Source organism: Corvus kubaryi, unplaced genomic scaffold, assembly GCF_017639235.1.
Source record: "Corvus kubaryi isolate FWS band 111438036 unplaced genomic scaffold, C.kubaryi_AGA036_p1.0 37392, whole genome shotgun sequence".
Taxonomy (NCBI): Eukaryota; Metazoa; Chordata; class Aves; order Passeriformes; family Corvidae; genus Corvus; species Corvus kubaryi.
In genome coordinates this window covers 5,546,970-5,566,976 of record NW_024581131.1, presented here as the reverse complement: position 1 = coordinate 5,566,976, position 20,007 = coordinate 5,546,970, and the positions used below count along the sequence as shown (strand labels likewise).

The following is a 20,007-nucleotide window of genomic DNA, read 5'->3' as shown; positions in this document are numbered from 1 at the left end:
AGTTGCATAAGACCACTGGTGATCCTGATTTGCTCTCACTCGCTGATCCCGTACTCCAGGGTAGAGCCAGGTCTGGCTAGCAGTGGCCTAACTTCACTCCCCTCCAGCTGAGGACATCTGGGTGGCAGCTTCATGCAATGGAGAGGAGCTTGAGTCATATCTGCCTCAAGTCTCCCTTGAGGTTTTCCCAGCCATGTGAATGAGCAGATGCAGCTTGACATCACCCAAAGGACAGAGAGGACTTGGGGGCTTAACTGCCTTTGACTGTCAAAGGGACCAGGACGCTCCCAGGAGATCCTTTTGAAAGCCCAAGTCTCTGGACTGAGCATCATGAGAAACCCTGGCTCATCTCCACAGCTGAACAAGACCTTTTAACAAGCTAGTCTCTCTCCCCTTCAGAAGCAGGCCAGCCTTGGCATATTCTCAATTTACTTTCTCCAGCACTTTGGCAACATTTCTGCTGATCGTCCTGGAGCACCTTTCTGGCTGCTGGTGTGGCACCTACACTCTGGAGAGGCATGACTGGTGCTGCAGACAACCCACCTGACATGTCTGTGAGATGAAGGTGATGGAGAAGCCAGAGCAGTGCACAAAATCATGCTCACACCACCTGGGAACATCCAAGGTCCTCCATAACACTCCATCTCAGCACCTCCTGGTGTCAGCTCCCACTGACCCAAGGGGAAGGTGTCCTTCAACAAACCTCTTTCCTCCCCTGTCTTGTCTTTTCCTGTGTGGCAGCTAACACAGCTCCCAGCTTCAAAACCCAGTCAAGACGGAAGGAGTAGAGTTAAAGTACCTTATCTTTTCCAGCACTTCCTTTTCTCTGGCTCCCTCTGAAATGACATCACCTCTCAAGTGGGACATTAAATCAGAGCAAAAGCAGGAGGCCCAGCACAGGTGCAGCATAGCTCTGGTTACTGCTCATCCCTCTACTGTGTCCCCATTGCCAAGGACTGCCCATCACTAGCCAGAGCTCTGCATGAACACATGCAACCTCCCTGCTTTACCCCGTGCTGATGCTTGGGGGATGCTGGGGCAGCAACCCTGTGAGAAGTGCTCCCTTCAGTTGCCTCTAGAGAAGCCTGCAGCACTTGAGTTTGAGCGGGGCACAGATCTGACCCCTGGGCTTCTGTGAAACAACATGGGAATTTTTCTGAAGGAACGTGACACATTTTTGGGGAGCAGGGTGCACACAAATGCAACCCCAGGGATCAGTGCCTGCTCTGGTCTGTAGGTGCCCAGCCTCTTGCACTCACTCACATCCATCAGGAGCTGCCCAGGGCAGTGGATGGGTTTGTATGACTCTTTAAGGTGATCTCATAGTTCAAGCAGGTCAGGGCATGCTGCTCTCTCCCCACTGTCTGCCTCCGCCACACTCAGCTGGCAGCAGATCCTCTGCCAGCCCTGCCTGGGGAAGTCCAGGCAGGAGCTGAGGGGGTTGTGAAGCAGGCAGGGATGTTTGTAGAGGGGCAGCAGCACCCTAAGCTGCAGTGCCTACCTGGGCAGGCTGCCACAACTGGAGGATGGTGGCACCTGAAATGATGCCCATAGCTCACCTCACTTGTCCTATGCAAAGCCTGAACCCTGTGTCCAGGAGCCCAGGCATGCTCCCAGCCCACCTGTCCTCATTTCCCCCATACTTGCAGCTGCTGAGGGCAGCCTGGCCTTGGGGAAAACCCTAGAGATGGGGCCAGGTACCCGACACCATCCCAACATGGAACCAACGCTCACCCCACCCTGTAGCGGCTGCTCCAGCATGCCTTTCATTTTTAGAAAGCAAAGCAGCTCTTCAAAACAATCCCAAAGGCAGTGAATGTCCCTGGCTGGGCTCCAACTGATACCTGGGCTTTCCTCCCCTCTATGCCCCAGGCCATGGATCCCAGATTTTGCTGGGAGAGAGCAGCAGAGCCCAATGAGGTGAGGAGCCAGGGTAGCACCAGTTCTAGCCTTTCCTCTTTTATTTGCAATGCTGCTGCCAGGAGCACCATTTCTCTTGGCAGCTGTGGAATTAAGCTCAGGAAGGATTTGTTTCTGTCATGGAGCGGGTGTTTGGGGATCTCTGGTTTCTTCTGGATGCTCCCCTCCCCTGGTGAGGGCTTGCTGGGGAGGAGCTGGTCCTTGTGTGGCACAGCCCAGTGAGCTGCTCGTGGCTCCAGCATGGAGGGCTCTCCAAACCATTCTCTGGAAAAAACAGTGTCTTCCTGCCTACTGCAATTACCTGAGGCAGAGATGGTGCCCAGGAGGAGAAGTGGGAACTGGAAGGGAAGGGAACCAGAACAAAAGTGGGGATGCTTTCACTGTTCCTGCTGAAAATGGAGGAAGGAGGAGCCAAGAACCAGCATCGGGCAGGTTCTGGGAGGCCTAGGAAGTGAAAATCACCCTCCCAGAAGTGAAAATCACACTGAGGCACAGAGTGTTGCTGCAATTTAGCGCCAGAAGAGTGCAACAACAGAGACCTTGCATCTCCCCCATCCCAGGTTTCACTCACAGGGTGCTGACCACCCTTCCACCTCCTGCTGTGCCCTGCAGAGACCCCTCTGGGCCAGCCCTGAGCCCTGCTCTGTATGGCCCTTCTGAGAAGAGAGGGGAAAACACCACAACTTCTCCCCTATCCCCATCTTTGCCAGGCACTCCCCTCTGCACATTTTCCAGCTGAACATCTGTGACAACCTCCCCAGTGAAACTGGATTTATTGTGAGAACAGATGCTGCAGAGGGAAGGCAAACAGCCTGGGAATCCTCTCCGAGCCTGTCCATCAGGCCAGGGGGATGATGCCAGCAGCATCTTTGAACAGGCTCCTGTGGTACCCGCACTGCTGCAACTGTTGGGAGCTGTGTGACTCCTCCCCTCGAGCAGCAAACTGCACAGTGAGGAGGCCCTTTGCCAGTCCCTGCACCAGTGTCTGCCTACGGCCCTGAAATGGCTGTAACCAAAATGAACAAAAAGACAGACAGGGCCAAGGAGATTACAAGGTGCAAGGACAGAGATGTTGGACTGCTGAGCTGGGACCCTGGCACAGCTGGGGAGCCCTCCACTGCCCTGGCTGTCACCTTCAGGTGGTCTCTGGGGACATCCTAGTCATAGCTGGGTCACTGACAACATCTCAGGCAAAATCTATCATCAGCAAGTGGCACTGTGCCCTTCTCTTCCAAAGCTGGGCAGCAGTGGTGGTGCAGAGAAGGTGACACAGGAGGTGACAAACTCCTGGCTAGGGACAGGGATGTGGTGTGGCATTATTTTCCTTCTGGTGGTAAGCCCCAGCTTTAGGGATTTACAATCCATTAAGCTGCATGAGATCTTAACGAAGACACTGCAGAGGATATAAAGAAGGTGTGGGACACATGAAGCATGGATATCCCAGCTCCCTGCTGTTCCCTGTGTCCCTCCCTGAACCGAGGCCACCTTTTAGGCTGGAGGTGTAAAGTGGAGATGGGGCTTGAAAACCCTCTCACACCTTGCTCTGATGGCTTCACTCTGCCCATTCATCTACAGCCCCATGGACTCACCACCTCCTTCAGAGTCCTATGGAATAACCCAATAGCTCTGGCCTTGATGCTGTGCCCTGCTGACTGCAAGAAGCTGTGAAAGGGCTGCCCAGGGCACCTGCCTCACTCCAAAACTGCTCCTCAAGAGAGCCACATGGCTCTTGAACATCCCCAGCCCTGTGAGTCTCATAAAAGTTCCCCTAGAGACACACCGAGCAGCATGTCCTGTTCAGCAGCCTTCCCTGTGCATCACAGGCTCAAAGGTTCCCATCAAGAAACAGGGAAAAGGTGACATGTCACTGTGCTGCGCCATCAGTTTGTGGCAGCAAAGAGGAGGGGAACAAGCACACCCAGAGGTGGAAATCCTCTCTGGGCCAGCAGCTGCCACACCCCACTCCTCACCCCCAGCTCTCACACGGGAAGCTAGCAGGAGACCTACAGGGGTATTAAAGATGTGTTTTACAGCCCACCCTCATTGCTGCAATAATGAGATTTAGAGAGCAGCAGTCAGAGCTGTTCAGAGACCGGCTCCCCATGCAGCTGCCAGAGGTTTTGCGGCAGCCCGCAGCCCCACCAGTGGGTTTTGTGCCTGTGCTCGTGCTGGAGACCCTCTGCCCCGCTAAAGCTCCTGGCAGCTGAGGGGGCTGAGAGAGGCCAGGCTCTGCCCAGCTCTCATTAAAATGCCTGTGGTGGCTGAGAGCTGCTGCCAGGGCGGCACGTGGCAAGGAGCAGCGGGGCATGCAAGCGAGCACGCGCCTCGGCTTGCTGCTGGAGCAGCCGCCACGCCGGCACGGCTCCCTCACTGCTGCGTTGTCTTGGTGGCCAGCATGGTGCCTGGATACCCCCTCTTCATCAGCCCAGCCCCTTGGGGGACATGCTGCTCCCAGCACTCTGACACATCCATCCCCAAGTGTTAAAGCACCTTGCTGAACTGAGGTACAGCAGGAGATGACAAGAGCTGAGGAGACTGCAAAACCCCAGCCCTCGCCTGCCTGCATCATGCTCAGCCTTCTTATGACAATGAGTCTGAGTGCTCGGCTGAGCTTCTCTGCCGCAGGTTGAACTGAAGGACAGAAAATGGAGGGGCCTGGCAAGCTGCACATCAACCCCCAGAGCTGCTGGGAAAATCCCTCTTTGCAAAACGCCATCTCCCTGACTCGTGCTGGGTGGGAGCCTGTTGGTGCCGGCAGCTAAGCTGGGCAGCATGATGAAACACTACTTACAGCCACCCTTACTCACTGTGCTCCAGGGAGCTCCGGGGCTTTGTCAGCATTTCCCGCTGCCTGAGACGTGTCTGAATTTCCCCCCTGCCTCCATTCTCACTGTTTCCCCGGGTACTGTAGTCCCCTTTCATTTTGCCCATCCCTCCCAGCAATGCCTGATGTGGACACAGCCCATTTGCTTGTGCATCCTTCCCACAAGCCTGGTGAAACCCTGGTGCTCCGCAGCCTGCCCAGCTTGCCCTCTCCTGGATGATGCTTTTTTATGTCCCCCCATCTCAGTGCATTGGAGAGAGATGCCCAGTTTTCAACTGGTCTCTTTTTCCACTCCCCCACTCCCCTGCCCAGGTTTCACCATCCCCTCATTTGGCACAAAATTTCATCACCCCACTGCTGGCTCAGTTTTGTTTTTTTTTTTTTTCCAGGCAATGGGGATGAGAAAGCCGATGAATCAGCCCTATTATGGATTCACGTGCATTCCCTGTTTCCCCAATGGTCACCCCAAACAGCCTCTGTCCATCTGCTGCTACAGTGCCCTGCTGCCTCCCAACCTGCAGCAGCCTCCCATGCCTTGCAGGCTGGTCTCAGACCCTGCTCCCGTTCTCCCAAAGAAACGGAAAACATCCTTAAAAAAGAGGAAAAACAGCAGAAAGGAAGCCCTCCGCCCACACAACCACGGACACACTCCTTGAGCTGTTGGGCTTGATTTTCCTCTGGTGACTGTGCCTGCTTTGGACCAGCCTTACTTGTTCTAAGTAAAGAAAAATGTGTCATTTCCAGGAGTGACTTATTACTAATGACACCATCACTGGGTTATGTGCTTCATGCCACAAAAACCTGTCAAGCACTTTTAGCAGCCTCCCATTTTAAGTGATGATGGAGGGGAAGTTGCTTGATTCAACCCTTCGGTAATCTAGGTCATCCCAGGCTCGGCATATTCTTAAACTGCTCCAGTTAATATCCCCTTCCTCTGCGTGCCCTTCGCCCTGACACCTTGGGGTGGAAACACTGCAAAAGCCCTTTCTGAAAGAAACCACCCAAGATAGGCAGGCAGGGCAGCGCTGGTGAAGCGAAATGGCTCCGTCAGGCAGCAGCGCAGCGCTCTGAGCCCATGGCTCCTTGTTCTCCCCGCCGTCCTCGCCCGTCCTTGCCTCCTCTGCCCGATGCCCCCCCGCCGTCCTCGCCCGAGGACGCAGAGATGCTGGCGGCAGGTCCTGCCGCGGCTCCCGCAGCTTTCCTTCTTCCCTCCTCTGCTCCGTCCGCGCCCTCGCCAAGCCTGCCTGGACAGCGAAGGGTTCGGGGGAGCCCGGAGCGGTCCCCGCGGCCAGACAGTCTCACCTTACCCCGCACCGGGTGGGAAGGCTGCCTGGCGCCGGGGCCGCTGCAGATGCCTCTGCCCGCTGCAGGCAGCCGCTCACCTGCCGGAAGGAGCTGCCCTCTCCGTGCAGCTCCTGTCCCAGCCCGGCCGCCTCCGCCAGCGCCGCGCACATCGCCCCTGGCTGGGGACCGGCCATCGCTCCGCTCCGCTCCCCTCCGCACGCTCCCCGCTCGCTTCCATCTCCCCGCTCGCCAGCTGCCTGCGCTCTTTGTATCGCCAGCACCGCGCTCCGCTCCCCGCCGGCCACTCGGCAAAGGCGATCTCCGGCGCCCGGCCAAAGCAGGGCTCCGGCGGCGCAGCCCCCTCTTCCCGCTCCGTCCCCATCGGAAGGAAAGGCGCCGGGCCGGCTGACAAACCTCTCTTGTCCCTGCTCTCCTTCATCCTCCGCACCCTTATTTTCAGCTTCATCTGCCCCTCGCGCATGTCTGTCCAGAACTGGTCCTCGGAGGGAGCAATCATTACATCCACGGGCATCCAGGCAGCTGGGCTGCGGCTCGCGGGGGCACCTCTCACCGTCGCCAAACAACAGCTGGCGGGCAAACAAAATACTAAAAAAAACCAAAAAGCGCCCCTGCGGCAGAGCAACGCCAGCCTCCCCCCGGCTCCAGCCTTCAGGCTGAAAAAAGCATTAAAAAAAAGCCGAGCGGGGTAGGGGGGCTCGGCGTAGCCCCCTTTCCCCGGCCGCCCCCCTCTTCGCCTCCCGCTGCAGCCCGAGTGAGCTCAGCCCGGGAGCAGCCGCCCCATCCGCCGCCGCGCTCGCTGCGCGCCCGTACCGCGCTCATAGCTAACGGGTCAGGCATGCGGCCGCATTCCTTACTCAGCACACAGACACGCAGCACAACGCCGGGCTGACATATGCTCCGCTCCCTGCTTAAAGGCGCAACCGCGATTTTCTCTCCTGCTCAAAGCCCCCCGCAGCGAGCGGCCGCGGCGGGAGATGGATCGCTGCACCACGCCGGCTTTGGCCCCGCGCAGCTAATATGGGGACGGGAACGTGGTGGGAGGAAGCTCATGCCCACACCTCATTTTAGCACCTGCCAGGGCGGTGTGCGATCAAACTCCCACAACGAAGGGGGGATGCAGCACCACCCTCCTATCTCGGCTCCCTGCTGCTCCTCGTACGGTGAAGGCACCCCACGGCTGCACCCCCTCCCCAACAGCTGCTCCTGGCAGGACCAACCTGCATCCCCTGGGCACTGTTTAACTCTGAACCCCTGCACCAGGAAGGGCAATGCCATGATCTCAGCTTCCCAAGAGGGAAACCGAGCCACAAAAGATTAAATAACTTCTCCGGGGCTCTTTGCTGCAAGGCAGAGCTGGGAACGGGACAGGTCCTTAATGACCAGTTCATCTTGTCCCTTAATGTCTCCACTGAAAGCATCACCCAGGAGGATGCTCATCCTGGAGTGGTCCCAAACAGCTGGAGATGAATGGGTCCCAACAGCTGGCAGGAAAAGGGGCTGCTGGCACTGGGCTGCTCACACCTGTGCGTGGCCATGTCAGATGGAGTTATCTGCCTTGTCCCAGCAAAGCAGGACCATAGTCTGGAGGAGATGTACCCTCTGCCAAAGCCTTCTCACGTGCAAAACTCCAGCAAGAGGGGACATGTAGGAATGGCCTTTCCTAGTCTCACTGGGGGTCTATCCATCTCTGGTGGCTTCTGAAGCAGGTGGGGAGTGATGTATTTTCTTCTTTGCATTTGTTCTGGGGGAGAAAATTACTCGTTCCCCGCTTCCCACCCGCAGGACTCCTTAATACATCTCCACACAGCTCCTTACGAGTTTATTGGTCTGAGCCCAGGCCTCCAGAAAATCATTCAGGATTATAGTAAGCGGGGGAGAGAAGGGGGGGGGGCATGTATTGTGCCTTTGAAAATCTGAACCTTTATGGGCTGAAAAACCCCAGGCTGAGCCATATGTGAGTGACTTCAGTGTTTTTCCTTTGAATGACATCACATGAGATGAGGTCATTGGCATTAAGTAAGTGCTGTCTCCTCCCCCCCACCCTGAGTGGAGCCAGCCTCCTAACGAGCCTTGTTGTTGTAACAAATATGGTTTGATTATTATCAGATGTGGGTCAGAGGTTGGATAAAATTCAAAGCATGCTCCAACTAGGCTGGAAGAGAGAGAAGCAGCCTTCCCCCACAAGCTATGCTCAGGAAGTGACTACCACAGCAGGATCTGTGGTCCCCCACATTTGCCACCACCGTCACTAAAAGTGAGGGCGCATGATGCTGGTGGCCAGTGCCAATGCCTGCCAGGGTAGAGATCCCTCCATGTGCCACTGCCACTGTGCCAGCAGTGCTCTACCCATGCTGGTCAGTGATCCAGCTGTGACCAGCTCTGGTGGCTGTGCCTGGGGGTCTACTGGGGTGGACCTAATCGCTCTACCGGGGTCACTAGGTTATGCAGGGGCAGTGGCCAAGGAAGCATGTGGTGAATTAGGGGGTGCAATACTCAACCTGCCCCTGACCCAGAGATGCACAAACAAAACTCGCCTTTCCTCACTGACCTCTGGTTGTCCACCTCCCTCAGGCTTCCAAGAGCCCAGGGCACAAGTTATTCTGGTAATGTCAGGGTCCTTCAGGATGTGTTTGGACTGAGATTTCAGTTCAGGGCTACTCGGAGCACCAGGTGGGAAGCTGGGCATGACACCAAGTAGACCTCAATGCAGGAGGCTTACCAGTGTCTCACACCCCTCTGATCCTCAGCAAAAGACAAGCGAGCAGAGATAGCCAGCAACCCCCCTCCTCCAGCAGTGTGAAGTCCAGCCACAAGGAGATGCCACCTGCAGCCACCATTCCCCAGGCAGCATCCTCATCTCTGCTCTCTCTCCATTTTCTTCACCCTTTTGCCAGAACCAGTACAGGAGTTGGCACCTGGGGCAGGGGCAGCTGGCAAGTAGAGAGATAAAAGGCAATGTCCATAGTGCAGAAATATATTCCATGTATTAGCTACTGCCCCTCGGCCCTTCCCCCCAGGTGCTCCTCCTGGCCAGGCTGTCACCCATCCTGCCTCCAGCCCCTGTTTAGCAGACAGGGGTGCATCACCCAGGGAGAGATGCCCAGCTTCACCAGCCTCACTTCGCTCTCATTGCCACAGCACTCACTGGAAAAACATCCACTGTAATGGGTTGGAGAGACTCATGTAATCCTCGTGCAAGAGCAGGGAGCAGGATGAGTCCCTGTTCAGCACCTACATACCCTGTCAGGACAGTGCCTATAGCCTGGCACAAGCCCAGCTGGGCAGGGCCAGAGGTTCCTCTCTCCACCCAGCACTGGGACCTGGTAATAATTGCTAGTGACGACCTTTTGCAAGCATGCAGCACAGGCCCAGGGAAAGGGGGAGGTGGATGAGGGAAGGCAGATTTCTCAAAAGGAAGGAAGCTGTAACTGGGCAGTGGCTCCTGCCCATCAGGATCTCTTACTGGGGAAGTTGCCTTCCTCCCGCTGCCCTTCCAGAAATGAGAAATGAAATTACATAGCAGTTTTCTAAGTCATGGCAACCAGAGGACTGCTCTTCCCTAAGCCCCTTCTCCTCTGTCCCACTCTGCCTTTGACCCTTTTGCTTGCCTCTTCTGGGTCCAATGGTTAAAAACACGGCCAGAGGGGGAAGGGAAGCTCCTCAGGGTAATTATAGAATCGGGAAAACAAGTTGTCTGACGACAGCGTTGCTAAACAGGGAGGTTTAGAGCATAGGTCTGGAATACAATCAGCCTTGCACATACATGACCTGGCTTAACCCCTCCCAGGGATGCAGCCACTGGTCCCGCCGGGGCTGAAAGCCTCCCAGGCATCTCCTGGTTGTGGTTCAGGGTGAGAAGGGGGCACCTTACTCCGCCCTCATGCCTTGGACTGAGGAGACTGGGAGCACTCCCCAGGGCACCCACCAGGCTGGGTGTCAGAAGCTGGATGCCAGAACCCACTGAAGTGGGGCTAGAGGGCAAGAAAACACAGTCCTGCCCTGGCTAAAGTGGTCCCAGATGGCTTTGCTGTAGGAAAGGAAGCAACTCCTCCAGGGATGTTTTGCATGAGAGGGAGGGAGGTTAGGAGTTACTTAAAACTCCAGGACTGTAAAAATCACCAACCTTGGTCTTCCCATTTGATTTTTTTAAAAATGCCTTTCCCTCTAGGCCGGTATCAGTGTCCTACCTCCAGTCCATCACCACAGGTAATCCCCCTGCACCTCACGACCTACAGCCTGAAGCTTGATGTAACCTCCTGCACAGTCCTTCTTACCCTTCTTCCATTCCTGATCATCATGTGGGCAATTTTAGATGAAGAACAACCTGAATCCCCATTCATTGGTTCTTCAAAACTCCCAGATCTGGGAGAAGCAAGAAATTGAGAGTCCTGCAGGAGCTCTTTTTCCTGTCTCATCCCACTCCCATACCCTCCTTATTTATACCCACACTACTGCCAGCCAAGCATCTGCTTCTTTTGGTTCATCACAGTATGCTATGGGATGGAGATGGCCACAGGTGGATAGAGGTGCTTGCAGGAGGTTCAGAGACAGACTTAAAGGAAAATCTTGTAGGTACATCTGATGGATTAATGCCAGTAAGTCCCCAAGCGCTTTTAGACATTACAGCCTGAGGGTACCTGAAATAGCCTTAATGCTTCACCTACAAGGGTACTTTCAGGCCCATGTACTGAGCAGAGGCTCTGCTGGAGTCAGGGGACAAAACCCACCAGCTAGTGCATTCTGCACATGCTATGTCCCCAGCAGACACACTCACACCCCAAACTCAACAGGTGAAATCGTGATGCTGTGCAGAGCAGGTGATGAGGAACGTGACCATCAAATCGCCAGCTGCAGTCAAGTCTTGCCTCCCCACTCCCATCAGACAGCTTGTGACTGATGAGCCCTGAGATTCGCTCACCTGGTTAGAGCACTGTGCTAATGACACCCAACACGGTGGGTTTGAAGGTTTGATCCCTGCATGCGTCATTCGCTTAAGAGTTGGACTTGATGATCCTTCTGGGTCCCTTCCAACTCAGAATATTCTGTGATTCTGTGACCAAAGTGTGGGTATTTGGGGTATTGTCTTTCTGAGGTTTTATTTTTTTTTCTTACATTTGGTTCGTAAAGACACCTCAGTTGTGGTTCTGGATCCTGCTAAGCTTTTATCTTCAGCGTATGCCATGATAAGCTTTGGATGTACATGCTGTCACTCCAGCCTCTGAGACTCAGACTCCAGGCAAGCCCCCTCTGCTCTGCCCTGCCTCTGCCCTGCTTTCACACCTGCCTAGCTTGGCTTTTTCATTCTCTTTTTCTCCAGAACAGCCCCAGCCCAGTATGTTTCAAGAGGAGCATGCAGCAAGGGAGATGTGCAACTGGCGTGTGGCTTCTCACCAACAAGACACAAGAAAGCATTACGGAATTTTCAGCCAAGGATGAGCAAAGTCATGTTCCATTGCCCTGATGTTTAACCTCTTTTTAGGACTGTCCCTATACAGAAAAAAAAAAAAGTGTTTTTTCTTTTCTTTTTTTAAAATTAAAATCATCTGTCTCTGAGTCCTTGTATCTAAAATAATTCCAGCCAGTGCCTTCAGTGCTGAACCCACTCATGCCTGGGCAGCCCAAGTCAGCTCCTGCATGGAAATCCCCTTTCCTTTTTTGCTGCTTCTTTCTGCCTGTGGCGAAGTCACCTGTCTTTGGTAGATTCCCCCAAAATCCCCCAAATCTCAGCCCTCACCCAGATCACTGCAGCCATGCAATTACAACTCTCTGCAGCCGTGCTGGATGGCCATGGCACCGCTGGGCTGGAGAGGACCTGGGTCACAGCCAGGCTGCTCAGTGAGGAGGATGGTGAGTGAAGGGCTGGGAGGGATTTGTCGCTGATGATATTGTTACATTCTTTCCGAATCCTGGGAGTAAACAGACGCTCCAAATTTAGAAAGAACAGGACTGGAAAATTTAAACATTCCTTGAAGAATTGGTACAAAAGTGGGGGGAGGGGGGCGCTGAAGATGATCTCACATGCGCTCCCGAGCCAGATGAAAAGCTCATGACTCGAGTTCAGAAAGCAATTGAGGGGCCTGTTTCAGGTCGGAGCATGATATTGCAGCGGTAAAGCTCCCCCAGCACACGGAACCACAGCAAAAAGAGTCTCTGTCGTGCAAGGGGGGTCCCAAGCCCCCCAGCCCAGGCTGTGGGGCCACCACTGCTGGCCACACTGCCATCCTGGTTTTATCTCCAGCTGGCACATGGATTCGAGCATGGGAGAGAGAAGCCTGGTGCTCAGCCTAAGGACCAGAAGCAGGGACAGGATGGGTGACAGCATCATCTGGACCAAGGATCCCAAGCCCTCAGCTGTCACTCTTAGCCACTGAACAGGAGTAAAAGAAAATCTCCACACTGTCTGCTGCAGCTGGACAAATGGAGAGGAGCTGGTGAAGCTCAGCACCCACCAGCTCTGCACCACACACGGCCCTGGACAGGCTCCAATACCAGAGCTGGCACACCGGAGCCGTCAGGGAGCAATGGAGCCAGACTGCTGCTGCTGCTGCTTCATAAGCAGATAATGCCTCTTAATAAAAACCAAGCGGGTGATTGCAAAGGGGAAGAATGGGGGGGGGGGGGAATATAGCGAAGTTAAAAAAAAAAAAAAAGGCAAAACAGAAAAAAAAAAAAAAGGCAAAAAAGCAAGGGTTTGTGCTGAAGTAAACAAAGGTTAAAGAACAGTCAGGCTCCTGCAGGAATAGCAGAGCTGGGCTGGGAGGGAGGGGGCATTACATAATGCAGGAAAAATGCTGGCTCCATTCAGTTTTCCACCACTTCATGTGATGTCAGGAAAACCATATAAATCAACAGTCTTTCTGCTCCCACGGATGGAGGGCAGCAAGCAGCACTATTTATACTTACACAATAAAAAAAAAAAAAAGAAAGAAGAAGAGAAGCCGATGATTTCCAAGACTGGGAATAATTGACTCAGATTCTTCCTTGCCAGCCACTGGAATCGCTGCTTCTGGGATGTTAACCCTTGAGGAGTCCCTGGCACCAGTCCTGCCACCCCTAGCTCCCCTGTCCTCACCCATCAGCCTCCATCAGCTGCTTCAAGGGTCAGAAGGTTGCTGGCCTGGAGGAGAGCAAGAACAGCCAAGCCTGGTGTTTGCACGAGATGGGGACACGGAGGCATGAACCCCAGCATCTGCCTGGGGCTGAGAGAACTGGGCAGCACACAGGGGCTGTATAGGGCTGCCACAATGAACTGGGGACCATCAGAACAGGTTCCCTGGGGTAATGGCATCCACTGAGGGACAAGCTGAGATTTCAGCAGCCCTTGCCAACCCACTGGGGTCACAAGGCACCTCCAAGGAGGACCCAAGCATTCCTTCTGAGACACCAGATGGGTTGGGGCAGGACAGGGTGCTTGACGCTGGAGTGGACAGACCGAGGGGTTAAACCCAAAAGGGCAAGGGTTCAGAATCAGGCCCACTCACACATCCTTCCCCAGACCCCCCAAGCACTCCAGAGCTGTCTTTACACCAGCCCGTTGCTGCCCGCACTGCAGGCAGGAGGAAGCTGTGCCTGTCAGCGAGCATGCCCAGCCTCCCCTGGATGCTCTGCACAGCCATTCCAGTCATGATTTCCATGTGAAACACCGCCGCCATGACCCAGTGTTCTACATTTCGGCTCGTTTTTTCCACCTGCTGGTGGCCCGCGTTCCACATCAGGCTGAGGTCCTGCTGCGCTTTTAATCTGGGAGGCTTGAGCTTTGCTTGGTGCCTAGCACTCCTGCCTGGGGCTCTGGGCTCCTGCAGCCCAGGGAGATGGAAATGGAGGAGGTGTGTGCTCAAGTAGGGGACAGAAGGTTTGGTGGCAGGGGGTTTGGTGGTGGTAGTGCTGATGGCTGAGGGGGTGTCCATGCAGCTGGGGAGCATTGGCATGAGGCTCCCCCAGGCCTCTGCTTGCCTTAAGGCAGGAAAAGGCTCTGGGGTTTTTAGGGCCACCTCACCCAGCCCTGTCCTGGCTCCAGGAGGACTCAGGGCAGGGGGGGCGATTTGCAGCCAGCACACAGCCCTCCTCCTCACCCAGCCCTGGGAAAGTGGCAGTGGGTTAGGGGGTGCCAGGGTCACACCACCAAGGCTATTTCCTGACCCATCCCCGTGACTAAGCAGGTTCCTTCCCAGATGCAACCGAATCCACCTTTTCCTTCTCCTGCACCATACGTCAAGCTGTGCCCTTGTTTATGCCACGGTGACCTTGGAACTGCAAGCACAGCTACTGAGGCAGGCCAGGGGCTGCCACAGCAAGCTCAGGGAGGCATCCTCCAGAACTGCCCTCAGCAACCCAGGCCACAATAATTAGTTTTAATGTGATTTCATGTAGTCCCTGCTTGATTTTGTTGCTTGAAGTGGGGGGGCTTTAATCCCACTGTTTCTCTCTGCTCTCCCCATCACAATGCAGCTGCTCTAATTCAACAGCACTTACCCCTGCCTTGCAGGGGCAGGGCACGGCTCCCTGAATGCCACTTGCCCGTGCTACCTTCCCCCTCACAATTACCCCTTCCCAGGGAGCATCACTCTGCGGGTGTGGCAGTTCCCTCCACCCCTCTGGTGCCCCAGGGCACAGAGGTTGGTACCCTCCGCCTCAGCCCCAAAGCAGTATCCAGCTGCCACAGGATGAGGACAGGCTTGAGGGTCAGAGGTGATTCCCATCTCTGTGCTTTCAGCACTGTTCAGGAGCGTGGCTGAGCTCAGCGGGGCTGAGGGGCTGCATGGGGCAGTGCCTGCCCACCCCTCCATGGGCAGAAAGCTCAGAGGCAGACAGCCATCAGGGCAGATGCCCGACTGTCCCAGCCAAGGGAAAGCAAAGGCAGCTTCAGCTCTCCCTTAGGCAGTTCGCTGCCTCTCTTCTCCTCTCTGCTGGGTCGGAGCTTTCCATTCATCAGCTGCCTGGCTCACTGCAGAAGGGCTGTAATTAGGGCAGCACGTGCCTCCTTCTGCCTGCACATTTGTGCCCGGAGAGCATCATCTCCAGCAGACCCTGACTCACTCAGTGATGACCCTCTGCCTCTGCCATCCTTCTTCTTTCCAGTACATCCGTGGATTTCTTCTCCTGCCCTCCCTTTAACAGCAGCAAGAGGGAGCAGAGTGACTGAACCAGGTCTGGTCCTTGGCACATTCAGCAGGGATGAAGCAAGGCAAGGATGGGAGAACAAAGGGCAGCTTTTGGATGGCTAGATCCATGCCACCACAACCCCCCTGTACCCCCCTCTTTCATTCACCCTGGCTGGTGGGTGCAGCGGCAGGGAGACGGACAGTGCAAGGAACGAAGGCACGGGGATGACCCAGTGATGCCAGCGTGGGCTGAGCCTCCTCAGCCTGCATGCAAGGCTGCCCTCCTCCACCACAGCCACTGGCAGCCAGGAAACAAGGTGCACATGGACAGGGATGGCCACAGCTCCGTCCAGGCTAAAGGCATGAGCGTCAGATGAAGTGGTAACCCAGGGCTCCTACCTGTGAGGATGGAGACACTGTGGAAACAGCTGTCCAACTTGCCCAGGAGGATGGAGAGGAAGCTGTCAGCAGCCAAGCCGGTCACGTCCCTCGTGCTCTGGTCGTAGACCACCACGTCCTGGTGGTCCTCCGCCTCCACCTGCAGGGGAGCGGCAAAAAACGGGCATCAGAGAAATGGGCTGAGCACTGAGGATGCTGCTGTCCACACCACCATGGGAAGCAAAGCTGAATTTAGTGGTCACACAAGCAGGAAATTCCAGCTCCACACCATTTCCACAAGCTGGTTTTGACCACCAAATGGAGAGTCCAGCCAGGCTGGGACTCTGCTCCATGGCTACAAGCAAATGTGTCAGTAGAGGTGCCCACTGGAGCAGCCCCACTGACTATGAGTACTTTTGAGCATCCTACCCAAAGTAGGGTCACTCCTCCCTATTGCCCACCCTCAGCTTGCTGTTACTTAACTGCATCCCAGAAATTGCCATGACTTCTTTCACCACCTCCTCCCCAGACAACTTTTGCACTCAGATACTCCTCCTCAGCCTGGCTGGTGTCACAGAGACAGGGACACAGGGATTTGGGAGTGGTTCTGCAGGCAGGGGTGCTCCCAGCACAGCCCTTGTGCTGTGGCTGGAGCTCTTCAGGGCTCAGCCTGGAGACACCATACCTAACACAGTAACACCTCTATAGGCACTATGCCTCACCCTAAACCTGCAGATCACCCCTAAGGGCTGAAGGAGAGGGGAAGTCTCTTCTTTTGCTTGGTGGATGTTCAAGGTGATGCTCTTTCTTCCTTTTGTAATGTGTGCTGGGGCCTGCACACTGCAGGGATAAACCGGGGAGAGGGAAAGGAGCTCCTGGGCTGCTCTCACATGATTTTACATACCCCAAACAGCACCCAGCTGCCCACCCCCAGAGCCTCCGGGGCAGGTGAGATGGTGGGATAATCTGCAGGCAGGCAAATGTCTGCAGGCAGGAGTCCAGCCCCAGTGTCCAGATGACGACTGGATTGCAATGAGGGCACTCAAAGCACAGCCAGACATTCCCACACCTACCTGAAGGTCCATGCACCTTTTAAAAGAAGATAAAAATGCGCACAGAGGCACAGCTCAGCTCACCTGCTGAAGAGCTGGGTGTGTGGCATACGCCTGCCCTGAGAGTGCCTGCCCTCCCAGCCGGCGGGGTAAGGCACATCCATCACATCATGGGAGGAGGGGGAGGCAGCAGCAAGCAGGGAAGGAGGGAATGTGTGCAAGCTGCTCTCTTCTCCAGCTAGTGCTGGAGCTGCCCATTGGCCACCCCCTACCAAGCCCTCTCCAAAATGTCTTTTGGAGACCACTTGAACAAGGTACCACTCATGGACACCCGCCTCGTTTTGCTGTCTCACTGCCAAGCCCTATCTCACCACCAGAGCAGATTCTCTCAGGGCTGCTGTCGCTATTAATGCTGCTTTCACACCCTGCTGCAGGTGCTTCCCTACTCAGCAACGTGAGCACCATCCAAATAAAACTGCAGGGAGCACTGATTCAGCTGAGCTCATCACATCTCTGCGCCGCAGCGGAAGGACAGCCCCGCACCAACAGAAATCCCCGTCGGGGCACCACGCGCAGCTCTGCACGAGGAAGGGGGGGCTCAAAGGACCCACCTGGCACCCCTACAGCTCAGCAGGATGACAGGAGGGATGAAAGGGCAGGACAAGAGGGAAGAGAAAAGGACATGGGAATTCTAAAATAAGACACTGAAAAATGACTGAAGCCACCTAGGATAAGCCAGATGAGGATCTACCCCAGCATCTTTTCCTCAGCCAATCCTGAAGCAGGACTTCTGTGGGAGGTCATCCAAGCACAGCTGGAGGGAAACACGGTGGCTGACAAGCCAGTTCAGAACCGGGAATCTACCAGTCCTCAGCAGCTGCCTAGCCCTTCAAGGCTCCCTAGCACATCCCAAAGACACAGTTCTCATCCTGAAGCCCCATGCCAGCAAAAACATCTCCCCCAAAAGCACAGTGAGGCAGGGACCACTCTGCAGTGGGGCAGGGGCTCATCCCATCTGCACAGTCCAGGCTGAGGAGGTTGCAGGAGAGATACTGGCTCTGGCTGAGCAGAGTTATCCCACAATAGGATTTAGTGTTCCCTCCGCACGGGAAGGCTTTGTTTGGGCCATTACTGCAGGGTTGCTGAGCGACGGCAGAGATGTGCAACACGGTTTACATCTTATTAAAGTTAGAAGGTTTCACTCAATGTAAATGCCAAACAAGTGCTGGCCTCTCATGGCCTGGCTGCAAAAAATAAATACCCAGCTTGCTGGGGTGAGGATACCTGCAGGAGGGTCCTGAGGAGCCCTCATGGAGCACACAAGGAGCCTGCACTGGCATCCCAGCTCCTCACCACAAAGGGAAATAAGACAGAGATGTTTAATCAAGCACATGGGTCTCCCATTAATCTCATACCCTCCTGAAATGCCCCATCTCTGGCCTTAAACACAGGAAGGCTAAAAGCTAACTGGGGCAGAGGAGAAGGGTAAAGCTGAAGAGATGCTCCATACTAGATTCCTGCTTCTGGCATAGGACAGGGACAGAGCTGACAACAGAGGTATCCTTCTGAGAAGCAACACTTCCACGGGGGTTGCTGTTACCCCAAGACTGCTGAAGTAACCCTAGGCGTCACTCTCCAGACAGGGTCCCCACATCCATCTAGCATGAGACAGCAGGGCCAAGATGCAGCAAGTCTTTTGCCTTCAAGGAGATGTTGAGTGGGGCTTGCAAACCCATGCATGCCTTCGAAAAGCTGCTGGCCCACTCCAGTACTGGAGGTGCCCCAGAGCAACTCCCCAGGAACAAACCTCCTCCCTGCTAAAATCTTGGCCGGAGGGGTATGACCAGCCTGGAGCAAGGACCACCTGGCCAACAGCTCCAACCAAACCCCAGCTGAGACCATTCATTCATTGCCTTTGTGCCAAGCCTTGTGCTCCCCATCACTGTCCCCAGCTCTGGCTGGAAGTAACTCCCACATGGACATTAGCCCCCAGCACTGCATGGTTCAACACAGCCTAGGTCCCAGCTCCGTCTCTCTCCAGCTGCCAAGCAGGGATAATGATGCTCTAGAGGTGATCCAGGCTAAGATAAGAGAGAGCTATTATTATTATCCCAATTACTACTGACATCTCAGTCACGTATTGTTTCAAAACACAGTGAATCACCCCACTGAAATAACAGGGCTTCCATCAACATAAAGAGCAGCCAGGCACATGGCTCAAAAATAAGCCCCGGCTTTCCCTCAAGCAAAACAGCTGCTTGCAGAGCCAAGCTCCTAATGCAAATAAATAAATATTCCCAGCGCCTGAAGAGACCCTTGTCTTGCCTCAAAGCATGGCTACAGTTGCTCTGGAGATTGCTCCATTTCAGGAAGCGAGAAGTGGTTGAGAGGTGGACTTTCCAGAGGGATCTCAAAGAAGTAAAATTTTCAACACTTCCCTAAAGAAATGCTAGTGAAAAACCCAAGCAGGAATTTCCCACAACCTCTGCTCTCCAAACTGCACTGAGGAGATGAATTATTCCAGTTGTTATTGGAATTTTTTATTGTGAGAATTTATTATTGTCAGCACTGGGAGAAGGGTTCAAAACCAGCCAGAGCAGTTATGTTGGTACCATTTTTGTGTGGAGGGAAATGACTGCAAGTGGAATTGTTGCTGCAGTTTTTCCCAGATCGGGCACCATGGGAAGATGGTCCACATCAGGGCTTGGGGAGCAGTGTCTATGCCAGCTATAGCTGCCACAATTGTAGGATCATAGGCATAATTCATTGGAAAAAAGAAAGGGATTTTACATGTCTCCATTTCTTCTTTCCTCCCAAATGGTCCTTTCCTTTCCTTGCACCAAAAAAAGCCAGGAGCTGCTGTTAATCCCACAGCATCACTCCAAACTGCAGCCCACAGAAGCATTATTAATGGTACCCTTCCTTATCAGCAACGTGGAAAAAAGGAGAGTAAGCACTGGGAAAAGAAAATGATACAAATTCACCCACTCCCCCCGCCAGCACGCAAGCAGGAGGAGCGGAGTTGGCGGCCAGGTGGGGTTTGCCCAAACGCTTTGCCCTGTATCAGCCCCTGTCTCCTTCCCCAAAAGGCGAACACCACCCTTAGAATCGCCGGGGTGGGATGAGCAGGTTCAGCTCTCTTTGCTGGAGGCGAGGAGGAGTGGGAGGAGGCGAGGGCTCGGGGCTGCCCTTTGGCTGCCCGGACAGCCCCTCGTCGCTGCCAGCCGCCTTTGTCTCGGCAGCCCCGGCCGGCCGGGAGCAGGAAACAGGAGGAGGGCGGGAGGCCCGTCAGGAGGAATAATGGGGCCGGACAATCGCGCTACTGATGTCACCCTTCCTGCCATCTGCTCCCCACGCCAGCCGTGCCCCCCGCCCCCCAGCCCCAGTGCGGGGAGCCAGGGGCAGAGCAGGGCTGGGGGGTGTTGAC

At 54.9% G+C, this 20,007-nt stretch overlaps 1 protein-coding gene across 4 annotated transcripts in view; it reads right to left on the bottom strand.

Moving 5' to 3' along the window:
• The window catches only part of DUSP8 (dual specificity phosphatase 8), a 45,898-nt gene that overhangs the window by 9,739 nt on the left and 16,152 nt on the right, over positions 1–20,007 (bottom strand). For 3 of the 4 annotated variants that reach the window (XM_042038221.1, XM_042038219.1, XM_042038220.1), the window contains exon 3: positions 15,550–15,688. In XM_042038221.1, coding sequence (XP_041894155.1) covers positions 15,550–15,688 — 139 coding nt within the window. Of the gene's footprint in view, positions 1–6,442; positions 6,863–15,549; positions 15,689–20,007 lie in introns of those variants that run through there. The other variant, XM_042038222.1, reaches the window with a different exon arrangement.